This window comes from Musa acuminata, chromosome BXJ2-11 (genome assembly GCF_036884655.1).
Source record: "Musa acuminata AAA Group cultivar baxijiao chromosome BXJ2-11, Cavendish_Baxijiao_AAA, whole genome shotgun sequence".
NCBI lineage: Eukaryota > Viridiplantae > Streptophyta > Magnoliopsida > Zingiberales > Musaceae > Musa > Musa acuminata.
Genome location: NC_088348.1, coordinates 9,397,332 through 9,420,795, shown reverse-complemented (window position 1 = coordinate 9,420,795; position 23,464 = coordinate 9,397,332). Strand labels below are relative to the sequence as shown.

General features: G+C 38.7%; 4 protein-coding genes across 5 annotated transcripts; all 4 read right to left on the bottom strand.

Annotated features, from left to right (window-relative positions):
- On the bottom strand, nucleotides 1-8,183 carry LOC135627973 (pyruvate kinase 1, cytosolic-like). The gene is made up of 16 exons (XM_065134457.1): nucleotides 7,947-8,183; nucleotides 7,656-7,752; nucleotides 7,421-7,518; nucleotides 6,896-7,051; nucleotides 6,405-6,482; nucleotides 6,026-6,157; nucleotides 5,037-5,117; nucleotides 4,802-4,873; nucleotides 4,627-4,716; nucleotides 3,091-3,235; nucleotides 2,868-2,956; nucleotides 1,834-1,929; nucleotides 1,651-1,718; nucleotides 1,453-1,552; nucleotides 1,142-1,201; nucleotides 1-466 (listed from the first exon to the last, which is right to left on the bottom strand). The coding sequence occupies exons 1-16, from the start codon at nucleotides 8,013-8,015 to the stop codon at nucleotides 314-316; spliced, it is 1,584 nt and encodes a 527-aa protein (XP_064990529.1). The 5' UTR covers nucleotides 8,016-8,183; the 3' UTR covers nucleotides 1-313.
- Nucleotides 8,184-9,619: 1,436 nt separating this feature from the next.
- LOC135627192 (dehydration-responsive element-binding protein 1F-like) lies at nucleotides 9,620-10,793 on the bottom strand. Its single transcript, XM_065133188.1, has one exon. It carries the CDS (start codon nucleotides 10,729-10,731, stop codon nucleotides 9,940-9,942), a length of 792 nt encoding a protein of 263 aa, XP_064989260.1. The 5' UTR covers nucleotides 10,732-10,793; the 3' UTR covers nucleotides 9,620-9,939.
- Nucleotides 10,794-13,149: 2,356 nt separating this feature from the next.
- On the bottom strand, nucleotides 13,150-17,591 carry LOC135626286 (tRNA dimethylallyltransferase 2-like). 2 transcript variants are annotated; one of them, XM_065131486.1, is made up of 10 exons: nucleotides 17,289-17,591; nucleotides 17,125-17,183; nucleotides 16,965-17,033; nucleotides 16,788-16,860; nucleotides 16,587-16,681; nucleotides 15,627-15,701; nucleotides 14,658-15,020; nucleotides 14,449-14,524; nucleotides 14,191-14,354; nucleotides 13,150-13,483 (listed from the first exon to the last, which is right to left on the bottom strand). In XM_065131486.1, exons 1-10 carry the CDS (start codon nucleotides 17,557-17,559, stop codon nucleotides 13,364-13,366), a joined length of 1,365 nt encoding a protein of 454 aa, XP_064987558.1. In that variant the 5' UTR covers nucleotides 17,560-17,591; the 3' UTR covers nucleotides 13,150-13,363. The 2 variants fall into 2 exon arrangements, with proteins under 2 accessions (XP_064987558.1, XP_064987557.1); XM_065131485.1 differs by having other exon boundaries at nucleotides 17,125-17,204; nucleotides 17,289-17,590.
- Nucleotides 17,592-18,056: 465 nt separating this feature from the next.
- Nucleotides 18,057-22,723, bottom strand: LOC135627449 (serine/threonine-protein kinase D6PKL1-like). Its single transcript, XM_065133559.1, has 3 exons — nucleotides 22,503-22,723; nucleotides 19,855-21,745; nucleotides 18,057-19,105 (listed from the first exon to the last, which is right to left on the bottom strand). The coding sequence occupies exons 2-3, from the start codon at nucleotides 21,510-21,512 to the stop codon at nucleotides 18,244-18,246; spliced, it is 2,520 nt and encodes an 839-aa protein (XP_064989631.1). The 5' UTR covers nucleotides 21,513-21,745; nucleotides 22,503-22,723; the 3' UTR covers nucleotides 18,057-18,243.
- Between the last annotated feature and the right edge of the window lie 741 nt (nucleotides 22,724-23,464).

The window sequence follows — 23,464 nt, the reverse complement described above, 5'->3', positions numbered from 1 at the left end:
TGAGCTAAAATTGGTAGGTAAAACACAAACGAGACATGCAGTTCTCCAACATAGAGATTGGTCCAAGACAGACTTGATGATAAGAAACCAACTAGAAATCCCATGCCAATGGCTGTTGCGGAAATAATACAGCAAAAATAAACTAGTGTAGTGCAATTTCTCAATTGCGGAGCGCTTGAAGCTTATTTAGGTTATATTTGAGATACTATTTGCTGGATGAGAGTTTATTTGATAGACTCCCTAAGAAAATGCGACAAAACAAAATTAGAGCGCATTCAGTCAGCTCGCTGGAACTTTGCGGACCAACAACTTTTCAATCTTCCAGCTCGATAATCTTCACCACTGAAGCATCCCCAACTTTCTGGCACACAACGACTCGATCGTGAGACTTGATCAGACCAGAGGCCTTGCCATGATCGAGAGCAACCTTTAGAACTGACTCGTTGGTGGCACTGGTTGACTCAGCCTGCAAGAACAAAGCAAGCAGGCAAGATATTACATGTGTTACGGTTAAATGAATGGAAGCCAGCAGGCGAGCTTTAAAAACATAATTAGCTACAGATACCCCACCCCAGCATATAATATATTAAAAAAAAATCAACCTCAAGCAGGATCATGAAATTAGCGTAGTCCTGCCGATGATGATGACATTGATACCATTGGATGTCCATTCAGCAATGTCCTTTAGCAGGAGACTGTATCGACTACTTGAATAAATTGCACATACTAAGGCATGGTCCTGCCAATTCTCAGTCTGTGCCTTCGCCAATAAAAAACTTTGGCCATGGTAAATTACGAATTGTCTTAGAAGAACTTAGAAATTAAGGTTTCTAGTCGATTATATAAGGCAATTGGCCTAGATATATAAGTTAACAATAGATCAAAGAGAAATGACAATCAAATTAAGAGAGCAGTTCAAAAGAAAAATCAATCTTTCATCAGGACATGTAAAACACTGTATCTTTTGGTTGGAAAAATGCCAGCCTTTGTAGATAACATGTTAGAGTAAAACAAAACAGGATATCCTTGAAGTCATTCACAAGAAATTTTATCAGTTGGAAGAACTGCATCATCCACAATCGATATATACAAAAATTACATAAAAGATAGATGTTGATGATGAGAAATAAAATTTACTTACAGGATGGCGAGGATCAGCAAGCATGGGAAAAAGGCCTCTAACTATGAGCGATTGCCTAGCCTGCCAATATTATTAGTTTTCATCAGTGTTGACTAAGCTGTAAATGCTAATAAATTAACCATCTGGAAATCCAATACGAGAAAGAAGAGCCGAGGAAATAAAGCGACATCACCATTAAAAAATTACAATTTACTGGAAATAAAAAGAAGACAGGAAACAAAATCCCTAATTATTAGTATAGCATGACAACGATTGATGGTTGAAGTACGGCGTACATTAAACAAGAAAAGGATTGATACTAGAGTACATACTTCAAAAGCGCCACTGAAACTCCACCGAAGTTGGTTTGTTTTAAGCCGAGGGATGACCACAGAGAGTACAGGCATAGTTGGCCTATATTTTGCAATTAACCTACATAAAGAGAAATCTCAAGCGTGTCAAGACTTTTTGATATGTGCCAGTGAACAAGGAAAGCTACGTATCTGAGTGACATTCAACTGAAATAGTACCTTGCAGCTTGTCCAGATGAAGTGAAACAAATTATCACAGAAGCCTTGACTTTAATAGCAGCACGCACCTAAAGATGATTATCGCAAAACACTGAGTCAAGCTTTTTTTCTTCTAACTCAAGAGAAGTACATTGTTTGGATAGTAGTTGATTATACTCGGAACAAGAGAAGGTAAAAACATACAGCTGATGAAGCTATGGACTCCAGGTGGGTCATTGGTTCTCCAACATATTTCACAGTTTTCTTGAAGTACAAATCCTGGTTGAAAACCTTCTCTGCCTGCAAAAATAGTTTTATGGTGAACAAAAAACAAAGCAAAGCAAAGTGAAGAGAAAGGGAGGACAGGCCCCAGGGACTTGAGAAATGCACATTGCAAAAACAAACAATAGATCACAAGAGAATGCAGCAAAATCCAAGAAAAGAAGAAAAAATAACTTCAAACAAAAAGGGCAAAGTCTTCCAACCACTATATTGGCAATATTCTTTTTTCTGAGATTTAGTGTTTGTAGGTTTAGTCACAGCTTTTATCTAATCGGTTACATTAAACCCTTTCAGTGTCCCGACATCCACACACATTTGTCAGATTCCTGTAGTTTTGTGATCATGTTAAATATAGCAATTAATTCATGCAACACAAACAGAATAAGATGTGCATCAAGTACTGACCTGTGCCAGCGAAAACATAGTTTTCTTTGTGGCATGGTTTGCAATACCGTACCGTACCACTCGGTACAGGCAGTACATTGGTACACTTTAGTGTACCATATGTCGGTATGCTCGGTATAGCTTGGAACGTACCATACCGACAGCTGATCGATACACCAGTATGGAGTATTCAGAAACTTGCTTTGTGGCAAAATTTAGAGAAAAGAATATTCATCTTGTGCTACATAATAACCTCTTCTTTACATTTAATACCAGGATTAATAATAGATTATCTTTCTCCAATTATGCAAAACCTTTTCCAAGCACAGAAGGCTGATAAAAAAGCTTCATATAATCATATTACCCATAAAACATATCAACAAATGCAAAAGCAATTTAGAAACAGAAAGTGTCACAAATTTATATGAATTAGAAAGTTGAATATTGGGAAGCTATATCCATCAATTCATAATCTTAATCTTCCGTATATTTTATGAACTTCCATAATTTGCTATCTCAGTCTATTATAAACATTTAAGATGATCTAAAGTAAATATGAACAGAGTACTAACCTCATAACAAATTCGACCCACAATTGAAATAGTCTCAACAGGGTACAATCCTCGAAGAGTTTCAGCACCTAAAAGGATTGCATCACTACCTGGGGAATTATCAAGATTGTTAAATCATAGTTTTATCAATGAACAAATCACTAAATGCATGAATTTTTAACTACAAAATTGGTCATAACCAAGACAATTTAGAAGAATTGATTTCTTAAGCAATAGACTATACCATCCAGTATCGCATTTGCCACATCAGTTGCTTCTGCACGTGTTGGTCTCAAGTTGTCGGTCATGCTGTCAACCACACGTGTGACAACTGCTGGCTTTCCAGCCATGTTACATTTATAGACAGCTGCCTTTTGAAATAGAAACACCTGTTGAATATCTTGGTTAGATAACAAAGTACTAACCAAAAAAGCAAAGAAATAGATACTTTATGGAGACAACAATAAGAGCAGAACAAGAATGCCTGGCCATTTGTCCTGCCCTGATCTTAAACTATCAAAATGAGTCAACTTTGCAAAACTACAAGTACAAAAAATCTGCAATCTGCTTGTTTAACAACTTTCTAATGGACACTTGTTATCCTCAAAATATCTGCTGAAAAAGATTTTGTCCCTTCAGATGTTAATAGGTCTGTTTTTCTTATTAACAATTTTCGAGTCCGTTTACATCTATAATAAGCATAACTATTCTTATATCCACAAGCATCATATATTCACAAAATAAGAAAGACTTTATGGGAAGTTTACATCTGAATGATGGACCAATAGAAGTAGTGTCTAAATTACTTCATGATGAAGCAGAACTCAACTAATGGGAAAAATCAGAGTCCCAAATTTTACATTATATACTGGTATTATCAATCAGTGACAACACAAACCTGTAAACAACACACCAAATGACTTTAAGATACAAAGACGCCATGTCTGTAGAAGCAAGGAAATTTCAAGAACTAAGTTCAAATAATCGGTTATTGAGTCAAAGACCAGGCTTCCGCAATAATTTATCATGCCAATTGGAACGGAGACCAGGCCGCCGCAAAATGCCAGTTCCCCTCTTCATGACGAAGAGTCTATGGGTTCCAATCCTTCTAGAGGCTTTACATGTGTAATTCTCTAAGTGGTGGTTTACCTCCTTCATTAATCATTACTTTCTCATTAATTGGAACCCAATTGGAATACTGAAGGCATACAGTTAAAAAATAAGCATATTTATATAATTTACCCCAATTAGACACAAACACCTAGCATAACCGACCCATGTAGCAGTGCTCATATCCTGGTGGGACAATAATATTTACAAGAAAGCTGAAATACATGTACAACCACGTGTACAATTATTTCATGCAGTTTTTACATCCATTATATTGGATATTGCTCCCCCTGATATACTGCAACTGCCTGAGATTAACACAGACAGAACTATACACAAATCAGTGCATTATCCGTGCAATTCAACACCATGGTTTGCAAGCGAAAAATGGTTTCACAACTACAGATCCAAACAGAAGAGAAGACAATAGTCATTATCAATGAAGAAGTTCAAATCCAGAATAAACAAGGCAATGATACCTAAATGAGAAGCAATAAATTGAGACTTAAAAATTTAAATTCATAATTCAAATGACACTTGCAATTATAATTATATTATGTTTTACAGAGCCAAATATCAGTTTTTATTTATGTCTAGTGGAATGTCAAGAAGTATATCAACCGTATAGTATTAGCTACATAAAGACCAGCCACTAAATAAAGTTCCCAACCTTCTCAGGTGGGAGATCTATTCCGAGATTCCCACGTGAAAGAATAACACCATCTGCTTCTTGTAGAATCTCATCAAAGTGTGTGAGACCCTGCAAGAAAATGAGCATTGCAACTCACAATTATAAAAGCTATAAGGTTAACTTTCTGACCAACTTAATTCCTGTCGCAGCTAACCTCTACATTCTCAATCTTTGCAAATATTTGGGTTTGGTAAAGATCACCTAACTTCGACAGGAATTTCCGAGCCTGCATCAAGTGAGAGAATCACAGTTAGAATATTGTAGACCACTAGGGTAATTGAACAAGTTGAGAACCGGTCAGGAAAATTAAGGGCTGTACACCTTAATGAACTTATAGATTGAATATAGGAAGAGGAACAAATGTGATGAATATGACTGAAATAGCTTACTTGCCGAACATCTTCTGCATGCCTTGTATAAGATAATGAAAGGAAATCGATTTTGTTGCGGACACCCCATGTACTTATTACCTGCGGTATAGACCATATGTTGAATGGGATAACAAACTTCTTAAACACACTTGACAGTATATGTAATCCAGAAGCAGAAATAGTACCAGCAAACCAGAACCTGAATTTCTTAAAAGATAATTTGTCTTCCTACGGTTAGCATCTTGGTTTAAATGATGAATATAACAACATGCTCTTTGTTCAATATACTAAAAATACTAAATATATGTGTTAAGAAATCAAAATTTTTCATCTAGAGGAGCACACAACAAAGTTAAAGAGGCAACATCATTATGTAGTGGACGCGAAAAAAATTTGAGCACTGGTTGACTCTAGTAGCCAAATCATGAAACACACTTGGAATATGATTAAAGCCTCTCAAGCAACTTGCCAAAAAACAAACCTTCTCTCACTCAAGAGATCACCGCTAATGATCAAGGTGTAATCTATGGAAAAGTAGAACTGCGAGAAATGAACATTACCAACCACTATATACATCAATCTGAGGAATTGATAAACCCATGTCTAGCAGCTGACAAAACTCAGTTTGATAAAAATTGTGAATTGAAGATACAAGACCCATCCTTTGGTAGGTTTCAGGAGACCTTAATTGAAAAAATATCAAAGTAATAAATGCCAGACTGATTGAGTAGAGGAATGCTAATTCTATTTCAGATCTTACTCCAAACACAACCCTTCTTTTTTTCACTTTAGCATTATATATTTCACATTTTTATGCAGCATTTTGTTTGTGACGAAGCTTCTTTATAACTGCTTTTGATAGTTGCTACATAATGCATCTCAACATCTACATAGTCAAAAAAGCAATTGAAGAGTCAATGAGTTCTACGCATGAAAGAACAGCAGGATAACTTATTAGTATGCTCAAAAAGCAACACTGGTTAGAGTGTCATGCAGATGTTTCTTACACTTTTGTCAGCTTCAGTAAGTGTTGGCAAGTCAACACGGATTTGAGATATATGAAGTGTGAATAGTGACCCAGTCAGAGTAGCAGTGTTTTTTATTTTGCAGACCACATCATCTCCTTTCAACTCAGCAACCTGAACAAACACAAACACACACAGAAGCAAAAAAATTAAAGTCAGCTACCACGGAGCCTCAGTAACTTGAATAAAAAGTAATAAACATAAGAAAGCTTGGCAAGCTTAAATATACAAATTCCTATTTAAGGCTACTGTTCCAAATCAAGCCACGTTAGTTCATTCCCTTTCATAGCTGATATAATTAGTTTTCAAGTCAGCTATCAGTCAATCAAGGTTATATCATGTAAGCATTCCAAAGCCATACCTCCAACCAAACAGAAGTAGTTTCACTTCCAGTAAACAAGTATTGGCCAATAAATATTGTGTCTCCTGGCTTCACTGCCTGCAAAAAAAAATCAAAGTTCATTGTTTAAAGTTATAAATTTGGAGTTCAAAGCAAACTTATATATGAAGTTTGTTTCTTATAGTTACAAACTTGGAGTTCAAAGCACACTTATATATGAAGTTTGTTGCTTATTATTACAAATTTGGAGTTCAAATCACACTTATGCTATCTGGTAGATCAAGGTTTTATTAGTTCTTTTGAGTTCTGGCTTCACACCATTAATCCTAATCGACTCACCTTGTCTGGTTCATCTATATGTCTCATTTCGGTAAATTTTATTAATTCAATTAATACAATACTAGTGAAAACCTGTTAGCAATAATATGGTGCGGACTAAAATGGGTGTGAAATTAAAAAAGAAAATCATTGATATTGATGAAGACAGCGAGTTCAAGATGGTTCCTGCTTGCCTTTGACAAATTACTAAAGTTTATAGGCAACAGCTGGGATGATGCTTCCTGCTCCTGATCTGGCGTTAAAACAACCAAAGTATCAGCCTCAAGCGAGATGGCCTTCTCACTTTTGTTCACAACCTGTAACTCTGGACCCACAGTATCTAACATGACCTGGAAAACAAGCAAAGGTATTGTTCATTACACCTCATTCAACAAAAATGGACTATATAATGGGAAAACGCTCCGTCGGATCCCAATTTGCAGATAGTCTCATGATCATACAGATGCAAAAGAGAACAAACAAGTAGAGAAAGATAAAAGGATACGGTTATCAGCCTACGGTTGCTGAGCGAATTTTAGCACATCAAATATAAAATGCTATCAGCGCTTTCATCTTCCAGCAGAATACGCAATAGAGAAATTAAGCGCAAACTACATGGCAAAAGGCAAAGAAGGACGCTAGTAGCTAAGATGAAAAATAGTGTGCAACTGGCAAGTAGAAATCCGTAAAGTTTAGGTGGCTAACAACCAAAGACTTACTGCGCAGAACTTTTTGGTGCTCTTAATAGCTGCCTTGAGATTTTCCAGGGTCTCCTGATGATAATCGACGTCTCCCCACGAGAAGTCAAATCGCGCCACTGCCACAAGAAGAACACGGTCAGACATACATTCTCATTGCAGTGCCGATGACCCAAAACACCAAATGGCTGAGTGATGCGAAGCAGCAAGCTCCGATCGAGGCAGCACCGGAAGCTGGGAGGAAGACGAGGCATACCTGACATGCCGGCCTTGAGGCAGGCAGAGATCACCTCCACCGACCGTGATTTGGAGCCGAGCGTCCCCACGATCTTGGTCATCGCAGGGAAGAAACTCTGCGAGGTCACGACGACATTCAACACATCAGTGCAAACTTGAACGAAATCGAAGGCTCCTCTTCGCCCGGAGATGTAGCAGAGGTTCCGATTTGACCTCTCTCTCCAAATCAACGCATCTACTTGCTAGTTCTGGGGGGGAAGAGGGGCATCCATATCGAGATCTCGGAATGGGGGAGAGGGGAAGGACATACCGGCTTCGATGGCTCGAGGATGGAGGCCATCCTGATGGGTTCCTCGAGAAGAAGGTGCGTGGAATGCATTCTTCCTTCTCACTATTGGCTTCTGCTGCTGCAGCACCAACGACAGCCGGCGGTGGAGAGGAGGAGATCGAGATCGCTGGATCGTCGGAGGACGGGCAGAGTGGAGGAAACAGTCGAGAGCACAGCCTCAGATCCCCTCTTTTAGTGACCGACGGATGGCGCTCAATCATGCTGCGTTTACTTATATATCCTTGGAGACATGAAATATCGTAAATGCCCTTCGAACTTTAATACAATAAATGTCTTCTTTTTTGTTTTTTTTCTGTTTTTAGGGAAATTATTTTTAATTTTCAGAATTTTTAACAGCATTTTTTTTAACCTGTGAAATATTTTCTCACTCATTTTCTCATTTTTCATATGGATTGGTTGTGAATTAGTCTCGTTATAATAGTTTTACACTATGTTACAATGTTTTGCAGTAATAGCAAAAAATTAATATAATATATTTTTTAGTAATATAAAAAAACAATATAGCATAGTATAGAAATACTATGATGCAATAAAAAAATTATATTATAATATTTTATAATTTTGTTATATTATATTATATTTTTTAGTGTTAATAAAATAATATAACGTAGTATAATAAAAATATACTATTTTTTATGAACTTATATAAAATATTACTATGTTATAAAATATTATAATATTATATAATATAGTGTTATAATATATTTTTTTGATATTACTAAGGTTATTATAATAGGATCAATCAATAGGAATAGGAAAGAAAGAAAAAAATATATACTATTTGAGATGTGAGAAAAACCTAAAAAGTGATTTTTTTTTTGGGGAGAAGGGGGGAATTGGCTGAACATTATTCATTCTCAAAATATTGTTGTAAATCATAATATTATTATATGGAGTGAGGCTGATAGGGAGATGATCCAAACAATGTTGCTGCTTCTACTTCACGTGATAATAATACGTCACTATTATACTTAAATCAATATATTTTATTGGGAAATAAAATAGAGGAACAAACTTGGTCCGTCCAAAAGCCGGCACCGAGGAAAGGATCACGTTTCAACTTTAGATGATGGGATTGCGACTGGTCGAATGGCGAGCGGTTGGCCTTCTCTTCTCGTGTGGCATTGCCACGTTTAATTTCTTTCAGCCGCGGTGTTGTTTACTATTCGATAGTTTATTATATGCTATGATCTAATTTTATCTTCTTCACTAATTCGAAAATTTGAAATATTCTATTATCTCCTATCCACTCTCTTATCGTTGTTTTTGTCTTCCTTTTTTTTTATAATTTTAATAAATATAAAAAATATATATATAATTTAATAGCTCTGGCAAAACTCACTGGGAAGAAGAAGCTTAAAAGCCCTGAGGAGGTTCTCACCGAATTCCCAACTTGTGACTTCACAGTGCATGTATTCATTGAACTTCCTTGGTTACATATTCATTGAACTTGCACAGTGCATGTATTAAAAGCCCTGAGGTTCTCACCAAATGTATATTATATATTCATTTCACACAATTAATCAATCAGCTCCCAAAAACATCATGAGATTGTCTTTCCATGTATTACAAAACGAGAGAAAGTAATATAAAATTCAATTAAGAGTCCATTTCCTTAATGATACCAATAAGAAGAAGATACTCTAATGATTAAGGTGCATTTAAGATAGATAGATAGATAGATAGATAGATAGATCACAAGTAACATTTTAATGTACCATAAACATCTAGAAAATACACTAAAAGACTAGTCTCCCTTACCACAAGACTACTGTATTATTGAGGTCTGTTTTCCACGTCGTCATCCCCATGCACGGCGACCAACGGGACTTTTAGGACATGGCATCGGCATTGCCACCCCTATCTAATGAGACTTCTCTCTTATATGGATGGATACTACCGAGTCTGAATCTGACTGACTACCAAAGACACTACTGGTTTGGTCACACGCGCACTACCACAGCGACAGGTCCATGAGACACTCGTCCACACCATCCCCATCGAAGCCTTCGAGCAACGATGGTGGCGTCACCAGCAATCCCCTCGCCATGTCCTCCAGCAACCCCGGCATGTTGAACAGCGCCTCCTCGTCCACCAACACCGGAGCCGCCGGCGGTGCGCCCATCGATGGTGGCGTCACCAGCAATCCCCTCTCCATGTCCTCCAGCAACCCCGGCATGCTGAACAGCGCCTCCTCGTCCACCAACACCGGAGCCGCCGGCGGTGCGCCAGCCTCCACCCCATCCCTCCCCGGAGGAGTAATCCCAGAGGCTGTCGATTGCCCGGCTGGTGGCGCAGTCGACGACGGTGGTGACGAATTCGAAGGGGGGATCATCTCGGCAGCCTCTGCGGCGGCACGGCGGACGTCATCCGGGGCGGTCGACTTCGCTCGGGGCAGCGCCCAGGCTGAGTCGGGGAAGTTGAGCTGGGCCGAGCTGCCCCGGAGGGCGATGGCGGCCACGTCGTGCGCCCTGGCGGCCACGTCGTGCGCCCTGGCGGCCATCTCCGGAGTCGGGAACTTCCCCAGCCAGATGCGGCCCTTCCTCTGGGGCTCGCGCACCTCGCACACCCACCGGCCGCCGTTGCGCTCCCTCACCCCGTGGTACATCGGGTGTCGCGTCTCCCGGAACTTCCTCCGCCCCGCTTTCCGCTTCGGCGACGGGCCCGAGGTCGACGTGGAGCATATGGTCGAGAGGTCGCATGACGAGGAGGAGGAGGAGGAGGAAGAAGAATCATCAAAGCCCATCGTTCTCTTGGAGGGGAGGAGGAGGAAGAGGCAATCCCGAGCAGTTGTTGACGGATATTGCCGCTAAGCATGCTTTCCATTATATATGACCGTTAGCTGGAAAGGTAACGTTGGGCGATGTCCAAGTCCACGGCGGGCCGCACGCGCCCGAGACGAACAGGGTAAAAGCAAGGCAGATGCGACGCTTCCACAGTCACATTTGCGTAAAGGAAACGTTGGGAACGTGTTGTGCGTGCGTGAAATCTCCGGAAAAAAAGGACACTTGCCCGAAGCACTATTAAAGCAATCAACCCCCTTTCTTGGGACAAAAATAGGTGTTCAAATTGGTTCCAACCCAAAGGTTAGGGGGTCAAAGTGAATCAAATCCTTTTTCCGATTTAGCTCGATTAAAATAAGATATGTACGAATTTAAGTAATTGTAGCTATGCAAAATTGATTGATTGATCGATCTAATTTGATTAACTAACTGGTTAATTGATTTATAATTTTAAATAATTTTAATTTTTTTTTCAAATAAATCGGATCGATCAATTTGGTGAAACGATTCAGTTCGATCGAATCGAACAGAACCATCATCATCCAATCGGATCGACACGATAAGATTTATGAAATTATACGATTAAAATTAGGTTAAATTGGGCCTTTTGATCGATTTGATTTGATTAAGGGACTAAGACACTATATAGTTGATATATTTTTTTTAAATTAAAATCAGCTCGGTTCAATCTAAATTGATTAATCAGAGTATCCAAAAAAAAAAAAAAAAAAAACTTATTCAAAATCAAACTATTATGAGCTAACTTTAATAAAGATTTGATTTTTCAGTTTAGTTTGAATACCTCGACGCAAACGACGCACTCTTCTTCTCCCATCAGATAAATGAAAAAACTGACCGGTTCGGTCTAAATCGATTAATCAAAATAATAATAATAAAATAACAAAAATTATAATCTTCAAGATCAAATTATTAATAAATGGATCCTAATTCTAATTTAATTTATTTTTTTTTTCTATACGTACACAGTCTCCCGAGCAATTAAGCGAAAACAATGGTCTTCTGTGGTCTCCTACAGCGGATACTGACCAACACACACGTTCATCGGAGCAGTTTTGCTGAAGTTGACTCCCCTAATGGAAACAATGGCGGAAGAAGAAGAAGAAGAAGAAGAAGAATTCGAAGAAGAGCCGATGCGGTTGAAGTATGAATGAAGCTGCCGAAAGAGAACAAATCAGTGGTCGTCATCCTCCTACCTACCTACGTCTGTTCAACGTGCACGTTCTTCTGGTTTCTTCCTTTACGATTCGTCCCGTCCTGCATTTCTTTGTTTTCTAACATCAAATACGATTAATCGTTTTGTTTCAAACTTTTCGTAGATGATATTTGAATGCGTCTCTGTCGAGACAAATTTTCTTCAGAATTAAAAAACCTTCAGAACTAAGATTAGACAATTAAAATCTTTCACAATAAATCATCATCATCATCAGGAGGAGGGTGGTCACAAATCACAGGTTCACACTAAAGATAGATCTCGTTATGGGGACAAACACTGACTGATTTTAGGACTAGGATAAGAAAGTCCTTGCGTTTTCGATTCTCCAACCCTTTTTCAGATTCCTAACCCTCCCTGTTAGGGCGAACAATGCAATTCCCAATCACTACTTTCCTGAAACCGAAAGTGGATCGTCACTACATGAGTCTACAGTGCAATCAAACATCCGTTGCATTACGATGCATGAGAGCAGCTAAACAAGGCTGGCTGGAAGATTGAGAAGCCCACACAAAAGAAAAAACCTTCAAGCGAGCATGAGAGAGATTACCAAGGAGAAAATGCACTCTCTCTTGAGAACAAGAAAAAAGATGAAAAAATATTTACTTGAGAACAAGAACGGGACCGAAAAATATATTTATATCCACCCTCCTAACCTTTCTCTTGCAAATTGCAACAGATCAAAATAACCACCAACCTGCTATATTGGGCAACACACATCTTTGGTTCGATTGCTTGTAGGCTAATAGCACGCCCACCTCAGTCTCGGAGACCAACTTCGGTTCTTTGATCCCATGTCAAAGGCTGATCCTACATGAAAGCACAGAGTCAGAAAGGTTGAGGAACTACCAAAAAACCTGAGTCCGTAGCACCGTAGTAGTCCATAAAATTAAGGTAACAAGGTTCACCATAGGGTTACACATGTGAATGCACGGTTTGACTTCCTAAAAGCCTGCCAAAACCAAGAGCTCGAGGTTAAGGAAAAGGAAAGATTCAAAAATTCATGAGCTTAAAGTTCATGCTTGAAGCATGACATAAGATTTTCCATAGCAATTATAGTGAAGCAGAAGAGTAATCACCGACCGTAGCAATTAAACAGAAACAAGCCTGATGCAGGAACACAACTAGAATCAGGAAAAAGCCATCAGAATAATAATGCGAATGAACTAGTAATGACTAAATATCTCAAAAGATGTGGCAAGAAATTGACTTTACAGCAAGAGTATTGACCATGTTTCAGAAACTTATATCCTGATCTTGCAAGGAATCAGCATCACATAGCAAAGGAGCAGCCAATTACACAATTGACCGAATACCGTAACGATACTTCAGATTAGTTGTGTTAACCAATTTAAGACACTTTTCTATCCTGCTCGGGAGGAATCTAAGCGCTTCTTCAACCGAAAGATCCTCTTTCTATGCCCACGGCCTTGCTTGTGCTGCTCCCATTCGTGTGCCCCTCGGAGAACTTGATTGCCACAGGCCTGTAAAAAGAATAATGTTAACCAAATCATGGGTGTGTGTGTTCAGAAATGATCAATTAGCAGCACTGACACATCTGCGGTAATCGATTGTCAAGCATGAATTGGAAGAAGAATTTTTTCAGCTTCAGTCATTGACATTTCTTTATAGAAAAAAATATTTGAAGGGGGCTAGCGCCAAATGGGCATGCTATTAAAAGAAATAAGCAATCTGGCATGACCCATGCATGAAAGACATCAGGAAGAACACACAATGAAGCTATAAGAGATAAAAGGTGCGGCTCACTGCACGAGGCTTTCACCGAAAGAAGCCTAACAACAGTCCCAAACGAGTCTCAGTATTCTATTACCTGCAGAAATAGTGGTTGCACCAAACCTAACCATGCATGAAAATTAACAAAAGAGATCAAAATAAACAAAATGGTGCCTTGGAAACTATAAGACAAAGCATTGCAGCTTGTTGAAAAATCTGACTAACACAAATAACGTTTCATTCCAGTGCGTAACAGGGAACGAAAGAAATTTTCCAAACCTTGTCAAATGAGGAAAAGACCATTTTAAAGTACCCAGAAATTCGGTTCTTTGCCTTCGGAACCTTGGATTTGATACCTACCTTTTGGCAGCTAAATTTTACTAAACGAATTTAACTAGCATCTGGAATATAATGGAAAATGAACAACCAATGCGTATAATAGCAGAGCTAAACTAACCTCGCATATATATTGGGTCCACAAGTCCCTCAAAGCCAGATTTTTACTCTGGAGACATTGTTCTTGCTTGCCGGTCAAAGAACTTGATTCTTCCAATAAAAAATTTCTGACAACATTGACACAAGGCTCAATAACTATTTTATGCCATGTATCTCCTGAGTTGCCTGGAGGAACATGCAAAATATATTACATAAAAAAGAAATATATTGATCATGTAAAGTACTTGAAAGGAATAAGAAGTGAGATTACAGTGCATACAAGAAAAGGCTTCTGTTGCATCAATACAGTGCAAGTCCCATCCGAAATATGCCTTCAACTGATTAAGCCTTCGTTTCTGAAATGACAAAACCACTTCAGTGTAGCTTTTAGGTTGACATGATTTTATTTTTGCATAAATTAAGTCATTAAGATAACTAAAGCTAAGTTTGCCATTGAAAAAATAGTATGAGAAGGAAGAATTTATTTACTTGACGACGAACAAGTTTACGTGTGTTGGCTTTTAGCTTGTTTATGGCTTCAATCAACAAGGTTTTGAGCTCACCACCATTCATATCCAAAATCTCTGATAAGTCTGGCCGTGGGACCTCATTGGACTCTTCAATGGAAAAGTAGCTTTTAAAGAACATCTCAAATTCACGAACACCAATAGCCTGACATAAGCCTCGGGTATAATCTGTGTTTGGACTGTAAATATCATGGACTTCATCCAAAAGTCCAGCATCGATCATGCAATCAACTCTTTGTTCAACATATCTATCCAGCACAGGAAGAGAAACATCCACCCATACGAAACAACAATTGTATCTGAAATTATCAGCACGTCCCCACTTCTGCACTGGCACAAGAAATATCAAAAGTTAAACATAAGGAGGAGAAGAGTGCTTCAACCTTACAGAATATTTTCAACTATATGTGATGCTGAAGTATTCGGCACAAATCTAATTGACATACAACATTAACATGCAAAAAAAAAAAACTTGAATAACTGGTGGATTTAAACGAACAAAGAAGTTACAACAGGATATCATGTACACATATCTCACAATATATCAGCAGAAAACCTCAAAATGTAGACTTTAGGGAGCAAAAGAAACACATTCCGTCAAGGATAAATAAGCAATATTCAATAAAATTGGCATTCTCATATACTAGAAATTAGTGAGAATTGTAATAACTTGAGGCATTCAGCTCATCTTCACCAATGAACGGATTATTGTAAGTTATCACTCATGAAAAACATCATAACATCATCTGAAACAGGGAACATATACATGAAACAAGAACAAAAGTAGAAAGTAGGATGCAAAAGTAAAATTTCACTTCACAGAGTCAGCATATGAGAAACAAAAATGTTCATGATGCATCATCGCAAGCCAAAAGATATTTAAAAGCTTTAACAAATCATATTCTCCAAATCTAATCAATTTGTATCCTACCTCAGCATTCTCTCCTTGGAAAAGATGACTAGGAAGGACACCTGAGCTTTCGTACAAATTGAGATAACGTTTTATCTGAAAAAACACCAAAAAAGCCAACAGGGAAGATGAACTTTAAAATTTTGCATAAATTAAAAAAAAATAGCCATAATGGACAGCATAAATATGAATGCTCATTTTGGCTGCATGAAATGTTTGTATAAAATTTTCCAGCTCAGATTTAATCAGCTGAGGAATAAATTTAATCTGCATGATGATATGAAGTCTGGTGAAGTCTTTGAAGAGGATACTCAACATCGAAAAGAAAGTCATAAGTGCAAGATTTCTTATATAGCATCATAAACATGTGAGGATCATACATGCAATAAGTGCAAGTTTGGTGTGTTTGTTGAAAACTTGTAATTAGTCTCATCTTAATGACCATATGGTACCATGGAAAATCATGCATAGTTGTCCGAGAGAAAAACAAAAGCAGCCTAATTTAGTAATCATACAATACTTTGTTTGTAGAAAGAAATAAAGATCTCCAAATGTCAATTAAAGTTAAGAAACACGACAAGAAAGTTGATGCTATAATATGAAAATCTTGGTATGTGATCGAAGGTTAAGGTCCTGAAATGCTTTCTTGGAACTGCATCTCATTCCTAATACAACATATATGATCCACCAAACAAAAGAGAATCATTTTCATGCATCTTACTACACACACTTGCTATATCATAAACAGAAGAGAGGAACCAGCTAAACCACGAACTTGTCTTGTTTCAAAAATCAGTTATTTGGCACACCATCTATCTTAACATTCTTTTTTATTGAGTTTCAAGTATGAATGAACAAACCATCAACGGAACCAACCAGTAAACATAAACCACAAACAACAATACAACTAGGACCAGTCAACAGCTAAAATGACAAGCAAATGGGAGAATCAAATCAACGGAAATTATCAGGAGACTTTACCTTTCTATGGTCATTCGGGTGGATCCTGTTGGCTGCGACTGGGTCGATCTCCTTAAGCTGCTCGAAGCTAGCAACTTCATCAGCTCCACCAAGTTCTGATCAGCGAGATTTAAGATACAATTGTACCGTTAAGAGGAATAATTATCCAAAGTTTACATACAATTCACAATATGGAACTAGTGCAGCTGCCCTATCTGACACCTTGCGGGCCATCCAGTGAGCAAGATGCCAGATTTTCCACCACATCATCGACAAGGAATGGACTCACAAGAGCCTAACAAGAATTAACAACCACAAGAAATAACTACAAGTGAAAAGAACATTTATAGGTATTTGAAGTCTAAGCTGGAAATCAAACGGATAAAGTTAATGATGAACCTGGATGTAGTAATTCGTACCCCCGACGACAACTGGGAGGCCATCGCGTGACAGTATGTCATCTATGATCTTATACCAACAAAACGAACAAATTACCCAAATAGACCCAAAAAAAACCTGTGAAATAAATAGGTAATCAAACGTAAAAGAAAGGTCTTACCGGAATTGAGAGATCACGGAAATCTCTGGAAGTGAATTCGACGGACGGATCGATGGAGCCTAACAAGTGATGCGGAACACCTAATGTAGTATTCATGCCGAACACTCATGACAAATAAACTTAAGACGAGGAGGGGGGAAAGGAGGAGGAAGACAGGAACTAACCGTTGCGGTCGGGGAGGGGGACTTTGTTGGTGAGGACGTCGAGGCCTCTGTAGACTTGCATGGAGTCGGCGTTGACGACCTCCACGCCGGAGAAGTGGGAAGCGAGATCGATGGCCACCCGCGACTTCCCGGCCCCCGTCGCTCCCATCACCACCACCACCTTCTTCTTCTTCGCGGCCGTCTTCTCTCCTCCTCCACCGCCACCGCCGCCGCCATGAGAAATGGGCTCATTCGAAACCTCGAAAGGGGCCGCCTCCCGCTCGTCCTCCATGGCTTCCCCTTCCCGTCCTCGTTGGGCCGAAAGGGCTTTAATTAACCTTACTCGGCGCGCGTATATATATATATATATATATTTATTTATTTATTTATATTTATATTTATATTCATTATGTATGAGATGATGAAGTGTGAAATATAAGGATGAAGCTCTATTAGTATGGTAGCCATTTTAAGTGGATCCTCGCACAAGTTAAGTGGATCATTTAGCTTCTCACGCTCATCAATCCAAATTTTCATACAAACTAAAAGAAAATAATCCATTTCGACTTTGGTTTAAATAAATTGGATAGATGTTGACGTCTAAAAATCCTCAACCTGTTCAGGTAGACTGCTTGTGAATTCATTTCTGCCTTCAAACTCATATTAGTCAACTGATCACATTGTTTCTACTTGTGTCGAGCTTTCTCTGTCATCACACCATGCCAATTTCCATGAATTATTTAGTATTGCTCTTACTAAAATTCTCTTACCAGACAACAACGCCTCTCATAAATCCAAAATAATAAGTGCGGACACAGCACTCAATTTTCTAAAATCATATTCATGTTATTAACAAGGAATAAGAATTTGAACTTGCATTTACATCATAGATAGTGTCACAACAACAGGAAGGAACTGAAGATGTTGGAGGCAACCAAACCGACTAAATCCTTCCATTTAGAGTGGAGAATTTTTACTAAAAGAGCTCAAATTCCACATCCTCTCCACCGTGAGCCCTAAAATCAAGACACTTACCTTCTTTTTTCTTGCGAAATACCACGGGCATCCCGAATTCACAGCTTCGTGGTGTCTCCGGTGGTGCCGCAGAGCGTATTAGGGCCCAATTTAACCCGTCAAAGAATCGGTGCTGCTTAATCTCAGCAGCTCCTGTGACTGATCCCAACCTACCTTCTGGCTCTTTTACCAGCAGACTTCTAATCAAGTCTCTTGCGTGAAAGCTAACAGATGGGTTCTCTGGGAACTTCAAGCTCTGAGAAACCACCTTGGCCAATGTTTCCTCATTTCCAGGTCCTTTGAAGGGTGTTCTACCAAAAAGCAACTCATATAATAAGATCCCAAAGGTCCACCAATCCACAGAGCTTCCATGTCCATCTCCTCTGATGATCTCAGGAGCTAGGTATTCATGGGTCCCAACAAAGGAATTGGAGCGCGCATCAGTGGGCTCCACCACAAGTTGGGGAAGTGGTCTTACTTGCCCGCTCGCTTCAGACTTCAGCTTCTGTGTCTTCTCTACTGTAGAAGATACCAAACGGGGAGTGAAACAAGAAACTTGAACACAAGATGGCCGAAGACAAAGAGGGTCAATGCAGCTATTTTCAGCACAAGGCCCTGAAAGCTTCTTTGCAGACTCTTGCGTGTCTAATGATGACGATCTGAGAAGGGTCGGGCTTACTGAACACCTGAGGGACAAGTCAAAATCTGAGAGCATGATATGACCATCTTCTCGAACCAGGATGTTTTCAGGTTTAAGATCACGGTATATCACACCCAACATGTGTAGGTATTCCAAAGCAAGGAGGACTTCCGCAACATAAAACCTGCAGTTTTCATTGCCAAGAATGAGTTTGTAGCTTTAAGAGGACATGGAAATTCAATTAAAATCTAACTACATAGTTTCCTTAATCACCAGAGTGACCAGAAGTATAATTCAGGTGAAGTGCAGTGACAGATTCTGTCAATATTGCACTCACAATTATGATTTAAGAACTTCATAAACCCATGACGTTGCTATCGCTGAACAAATGCAGCAGCGTACCATCTGAATTATACTTCTCTAGTCTGATGAACCAAAGCCATTCAAGGAAAGTTAATATACACGAGTGGTTTGCATTTTCCAAGCAGACTGCTGTTTCATATGTTTGAAATTTTGTATGATATCAAAAACCCAATAAATGACAGTGATTCAATGAGTACTTCAAAATACCAAAAAGTGATTGTTCAATATGCTTCCAACTGACATTTAGCTAGAAGTTTGCTAATCAAATAATGGTTCATCATTGGCAGTTTCTTTTTACTGAATTAATCTCCTTTGAAGGAGCCTTGTCCAAGAATCTTTTGCTCATCCCCTTGAAGAACGCAAGTATAGCTGATTGAATTAATCTGAATTGGACTCAATGTTATAAAGATCATGCATGTATGCATTATGCATTACCAAATGCTTAAGTTCTCAAAACAGTCTATTTTAGGTTGCTAATGAGACTAGAACAATGGATTTCAACAACTAAAATTGCTTTCAAGATGAGCATGAAACACTGAAGCAATATGTGCACCAGTCTAATTTACATACCTAGCAGCTGACTCAGAGAAACTCCTTCCAGGTTGCTTCTGTCTAACAACATGAAGGTCACCACCTGGACAATACTCCATAATTAAACATGAGAGGCTATCCGTTGTAAAATGAGCATACAGGGTGGGAAGGAATGGATGATCCAGCATTTGCAAAATCTCCCTTTCCGTTTGTGCTCTCAGAATCTTCTTCCTGCTAATCAGAAATTCGATATCCATGACCTTTAATGCAAATAAGCATTCGGAACCAACCAGCTCTGCAAGATAAACAGTTCCAATATCACCACAACCAAGTCGTTTGAGGAGCTTAAAATTCTTTAAACCCAAACTTCTTTGTTGAATTAAGATGTTATGGATGGCCATCCATCTCACATCCCTTGACATGTGAGGCCTACAGCCTTTAATACTAGCATTACTATGTTGGCTCTCTTCACTGATGCTAGTGCTGCTACTGTAATCCCCAATGCTGCTTTTAGAACTATTGGAGCACTCCCCTTTTTCTCTTGCTCTAGAGAATTCACTTGCTTTTGTATCAACATCTATACCACTGCCATAGATATTCGGGCTGGAAAAAAATTTGCTTGCATCACTATCAACATTTTCTGTACCAATTTCAGCGACAGGATTCCTAGTGCTGGATGCAGGAGTGACAGGTTCCTTAGGACAACATGATTTTTTTGTTGGCAGAGTAGCATGTGAAGGGGAGACACTTCCCTTAAAACAATGTGATTTGGTTGTAGACAGAGCAGGACCACTTTTGTAAGGTTCACCACATTTGGTGGAACCACTGGGTGCTGAAGTTGGCTCAGGCTTCCCTTTCCTTTTAGTGGTCTTGTTCCAATGCGTTGGCTTAATTAAAAGTGGGATCACAATGGGCTTTCTTGATGTAACAACTGTCTGGGAGCTAGATACGGATGTTTTGGAAACTGATTTCGCCTTATTTTCTATCACTATTTCAGCTGATTGACTTTCATCGAATTCTTCAGAGGTCGGCTTAATTACATCTTGGATTCTGATCTTAGTTACCTTGGATGTATTAGGAACTGCAGATAGAGGAGATGAAACAGCACTCTCAGTACATGACTCTGAATTTTGCAATTTACCATATACAGTTGCCTTTTTTGATGAATCTGCTGACACCTTTTCAGGCACAACAGAAATTTTGACTAAATTTCTTTTTTCTCCATCAAGAGGAAGACCAGAGTCACTTGATTGAACCACCACCGATGCATAAAGCCTCTTAATTGTTCCAGCCTCAGAAGCCACGGATGAGCCACCTGGTTTTGATAACCTCTTCATGGCAGCCATCTCTGATGCCTGGGAAATGCACAGCCTTCTTAAAGCCTGTTTTAAGGTGACAGATTCCGATATTCCTATTCCTGATGGCCTAGATGCTCCAACTTTAACTGGCTTCTTGAGAGCATTTTTCCACAACAAGTCAACCCTTGGTTGACTGGAAGGACCAAGAACCCTGGATGAGGTCCTGATATCTATCGCCCTCAAAAGCTGATCAAGGTCATCTTCCGCATCCTGGCACTTACCATCTCGTACATTTGGTTTGAGCTTAATACAAAGTGTTTTAGATCCACCATAACAACTGGCCGTATTTGGCTCTTCATTTGATTCAACAATTTCAGAAGTACCACCATGTGAGCCCATCTCTAGGTGATGGTTCAACCAGTCCTTGCAAGAAATGCACCTCAACGGAAAAATCAAATATCAAGGGACAAGCACATCTATCGGAGAACCATCAAATGGTAGTGGAGCAGGAACATGAAGCATCAAGCTCATCTTTATAGATGATATCACTGTATATATTATTATATTTAAAGGACCAGCATGACTTCCCCAAATCATTACAAATCATGATCCTGCAGTAGTTTTACACTGGACTGCATGAAAGAATAAAGAGTATTCTTTAGCACTTGTTCCACAAAAACAAATCAAAAGCTATCTACAGCATGATTAGACCCGAGGCTATCTTTATGCTTTAGGCATTGACTCCATTAACGAAAAAAAAAAAAGAGGTTAAGACTGGTATAGTAGAAACATATAATGACATAGAATTAACTTTTTCCGGTATTTTTTTTTCTTTATGCTTTCGTCGAAATTCTGTGTGCATATTATATTTTGAATATATTCGATCACAATAACCAAAGTTTGAAATACGCAAAGAAAATAAATACTCATAAACAATTGTTCAAAATTGCAGAAACCCTTCCTTCTTTTCTCAATATAATGTTAGATCTGTAGGTTAGGACATAAAGAAAGAGCCTAACTTCAGAATGGTTTTTCCGAAGTACTAAAAGAAAACTAGAAAATGGTGACTACAAAACAGGTAAATAAAAAAAAAAAAAAAAAAGCTTCGCAAAGAAAACTACAGTCATTTAATTCAAACATGCTCCCATTTTCGTGGACAGATCAACCGACTGCAGCACAGTAAATCTCACCCTACGAGTCACCAAATATGAGCGCACTCCAAATAAACCAACAGAGAAACCAAAGAAATTACTGCTGAATAACCAACCACTCGCAATGTCATCAAATTGAGTAGAGAAGACGGGAAAAGAAAGGAAATTTCCCCAGAACAAATCGATCAGCGAAAACCCAGTAAGAGGCGCCTAAGACTCGACGAAGAGAAATGCATACCGCAAGCCAATCCATCACCAATGCCGACACCGGTCCGGATCGATGAGCCAATCCTAGGGTCTCATTCAAGAACCACCAATCGGAGCCAGGGATTGCAATGGGTGATGGCGGATCAAAGGATCTATCTCCGGGTTAGGGTTTTGGAGAGAGCGAGAGAAGAGGAGGTAAGAGAAAGCGGCACGGCAGGAGTGAAATGGCCGTCACGAGGAACAGCACACCGCTCTGAATGATAGAAGAAGAAGAAGAAGAAGCATAAGGCCGAAAAAGAAACCAAAAATATTATTATTATTATGAAGGCCGAATTAGATATTAATTATTTCATTTTCTAAATGAGAGTATATATATATATATATATATATAATATTGTGATGCATACGTAATATAAAATACGTAATATAAAAGCGTGAAGATTGTAATTGCATTGCATGGTACCTAAAAGAGAAAAAGGAAAAGGAAAGATCGGACGGCTCCGCAGAAAGCGCCGCCTACATCATGATTGGATCTGCTGGTGGGTCCGGCCTGGCTTCGGGTGGACCGCGGAGTGCTTTAGATGACGAAACAAGACGTGACTTTCTCGAGAATTACACTCTCTGCCACGCTCCATTAACTCCGTGAAAGCGGAGAGTTGTCGGAAGTCATTAATTTTATCTTTGTCTCATATTTTTATTTAACCCTGTTTTTCTTTTGTTTTAAGAAATAAATCTATTGCTGGTTTTCCATTTCTTTAGATTTATTTTTTTTAAAAAGATATTATTAAGTTAAATTTTAAAAATTATTACTTTTTATTTTTTTCATATCCATCTCAAGCCAAACTTTACTTATCATATCAGGATATTTTTAATAATATCCTTTCGATTCTTAAGTCAGTAAACTAATCGAAAACGTCAAACAATTTCAAATTCAGACTCACGTATACGTAGAACCAATTTTTAACGGTTTCCATAGTTATTTTTTTCAAATGA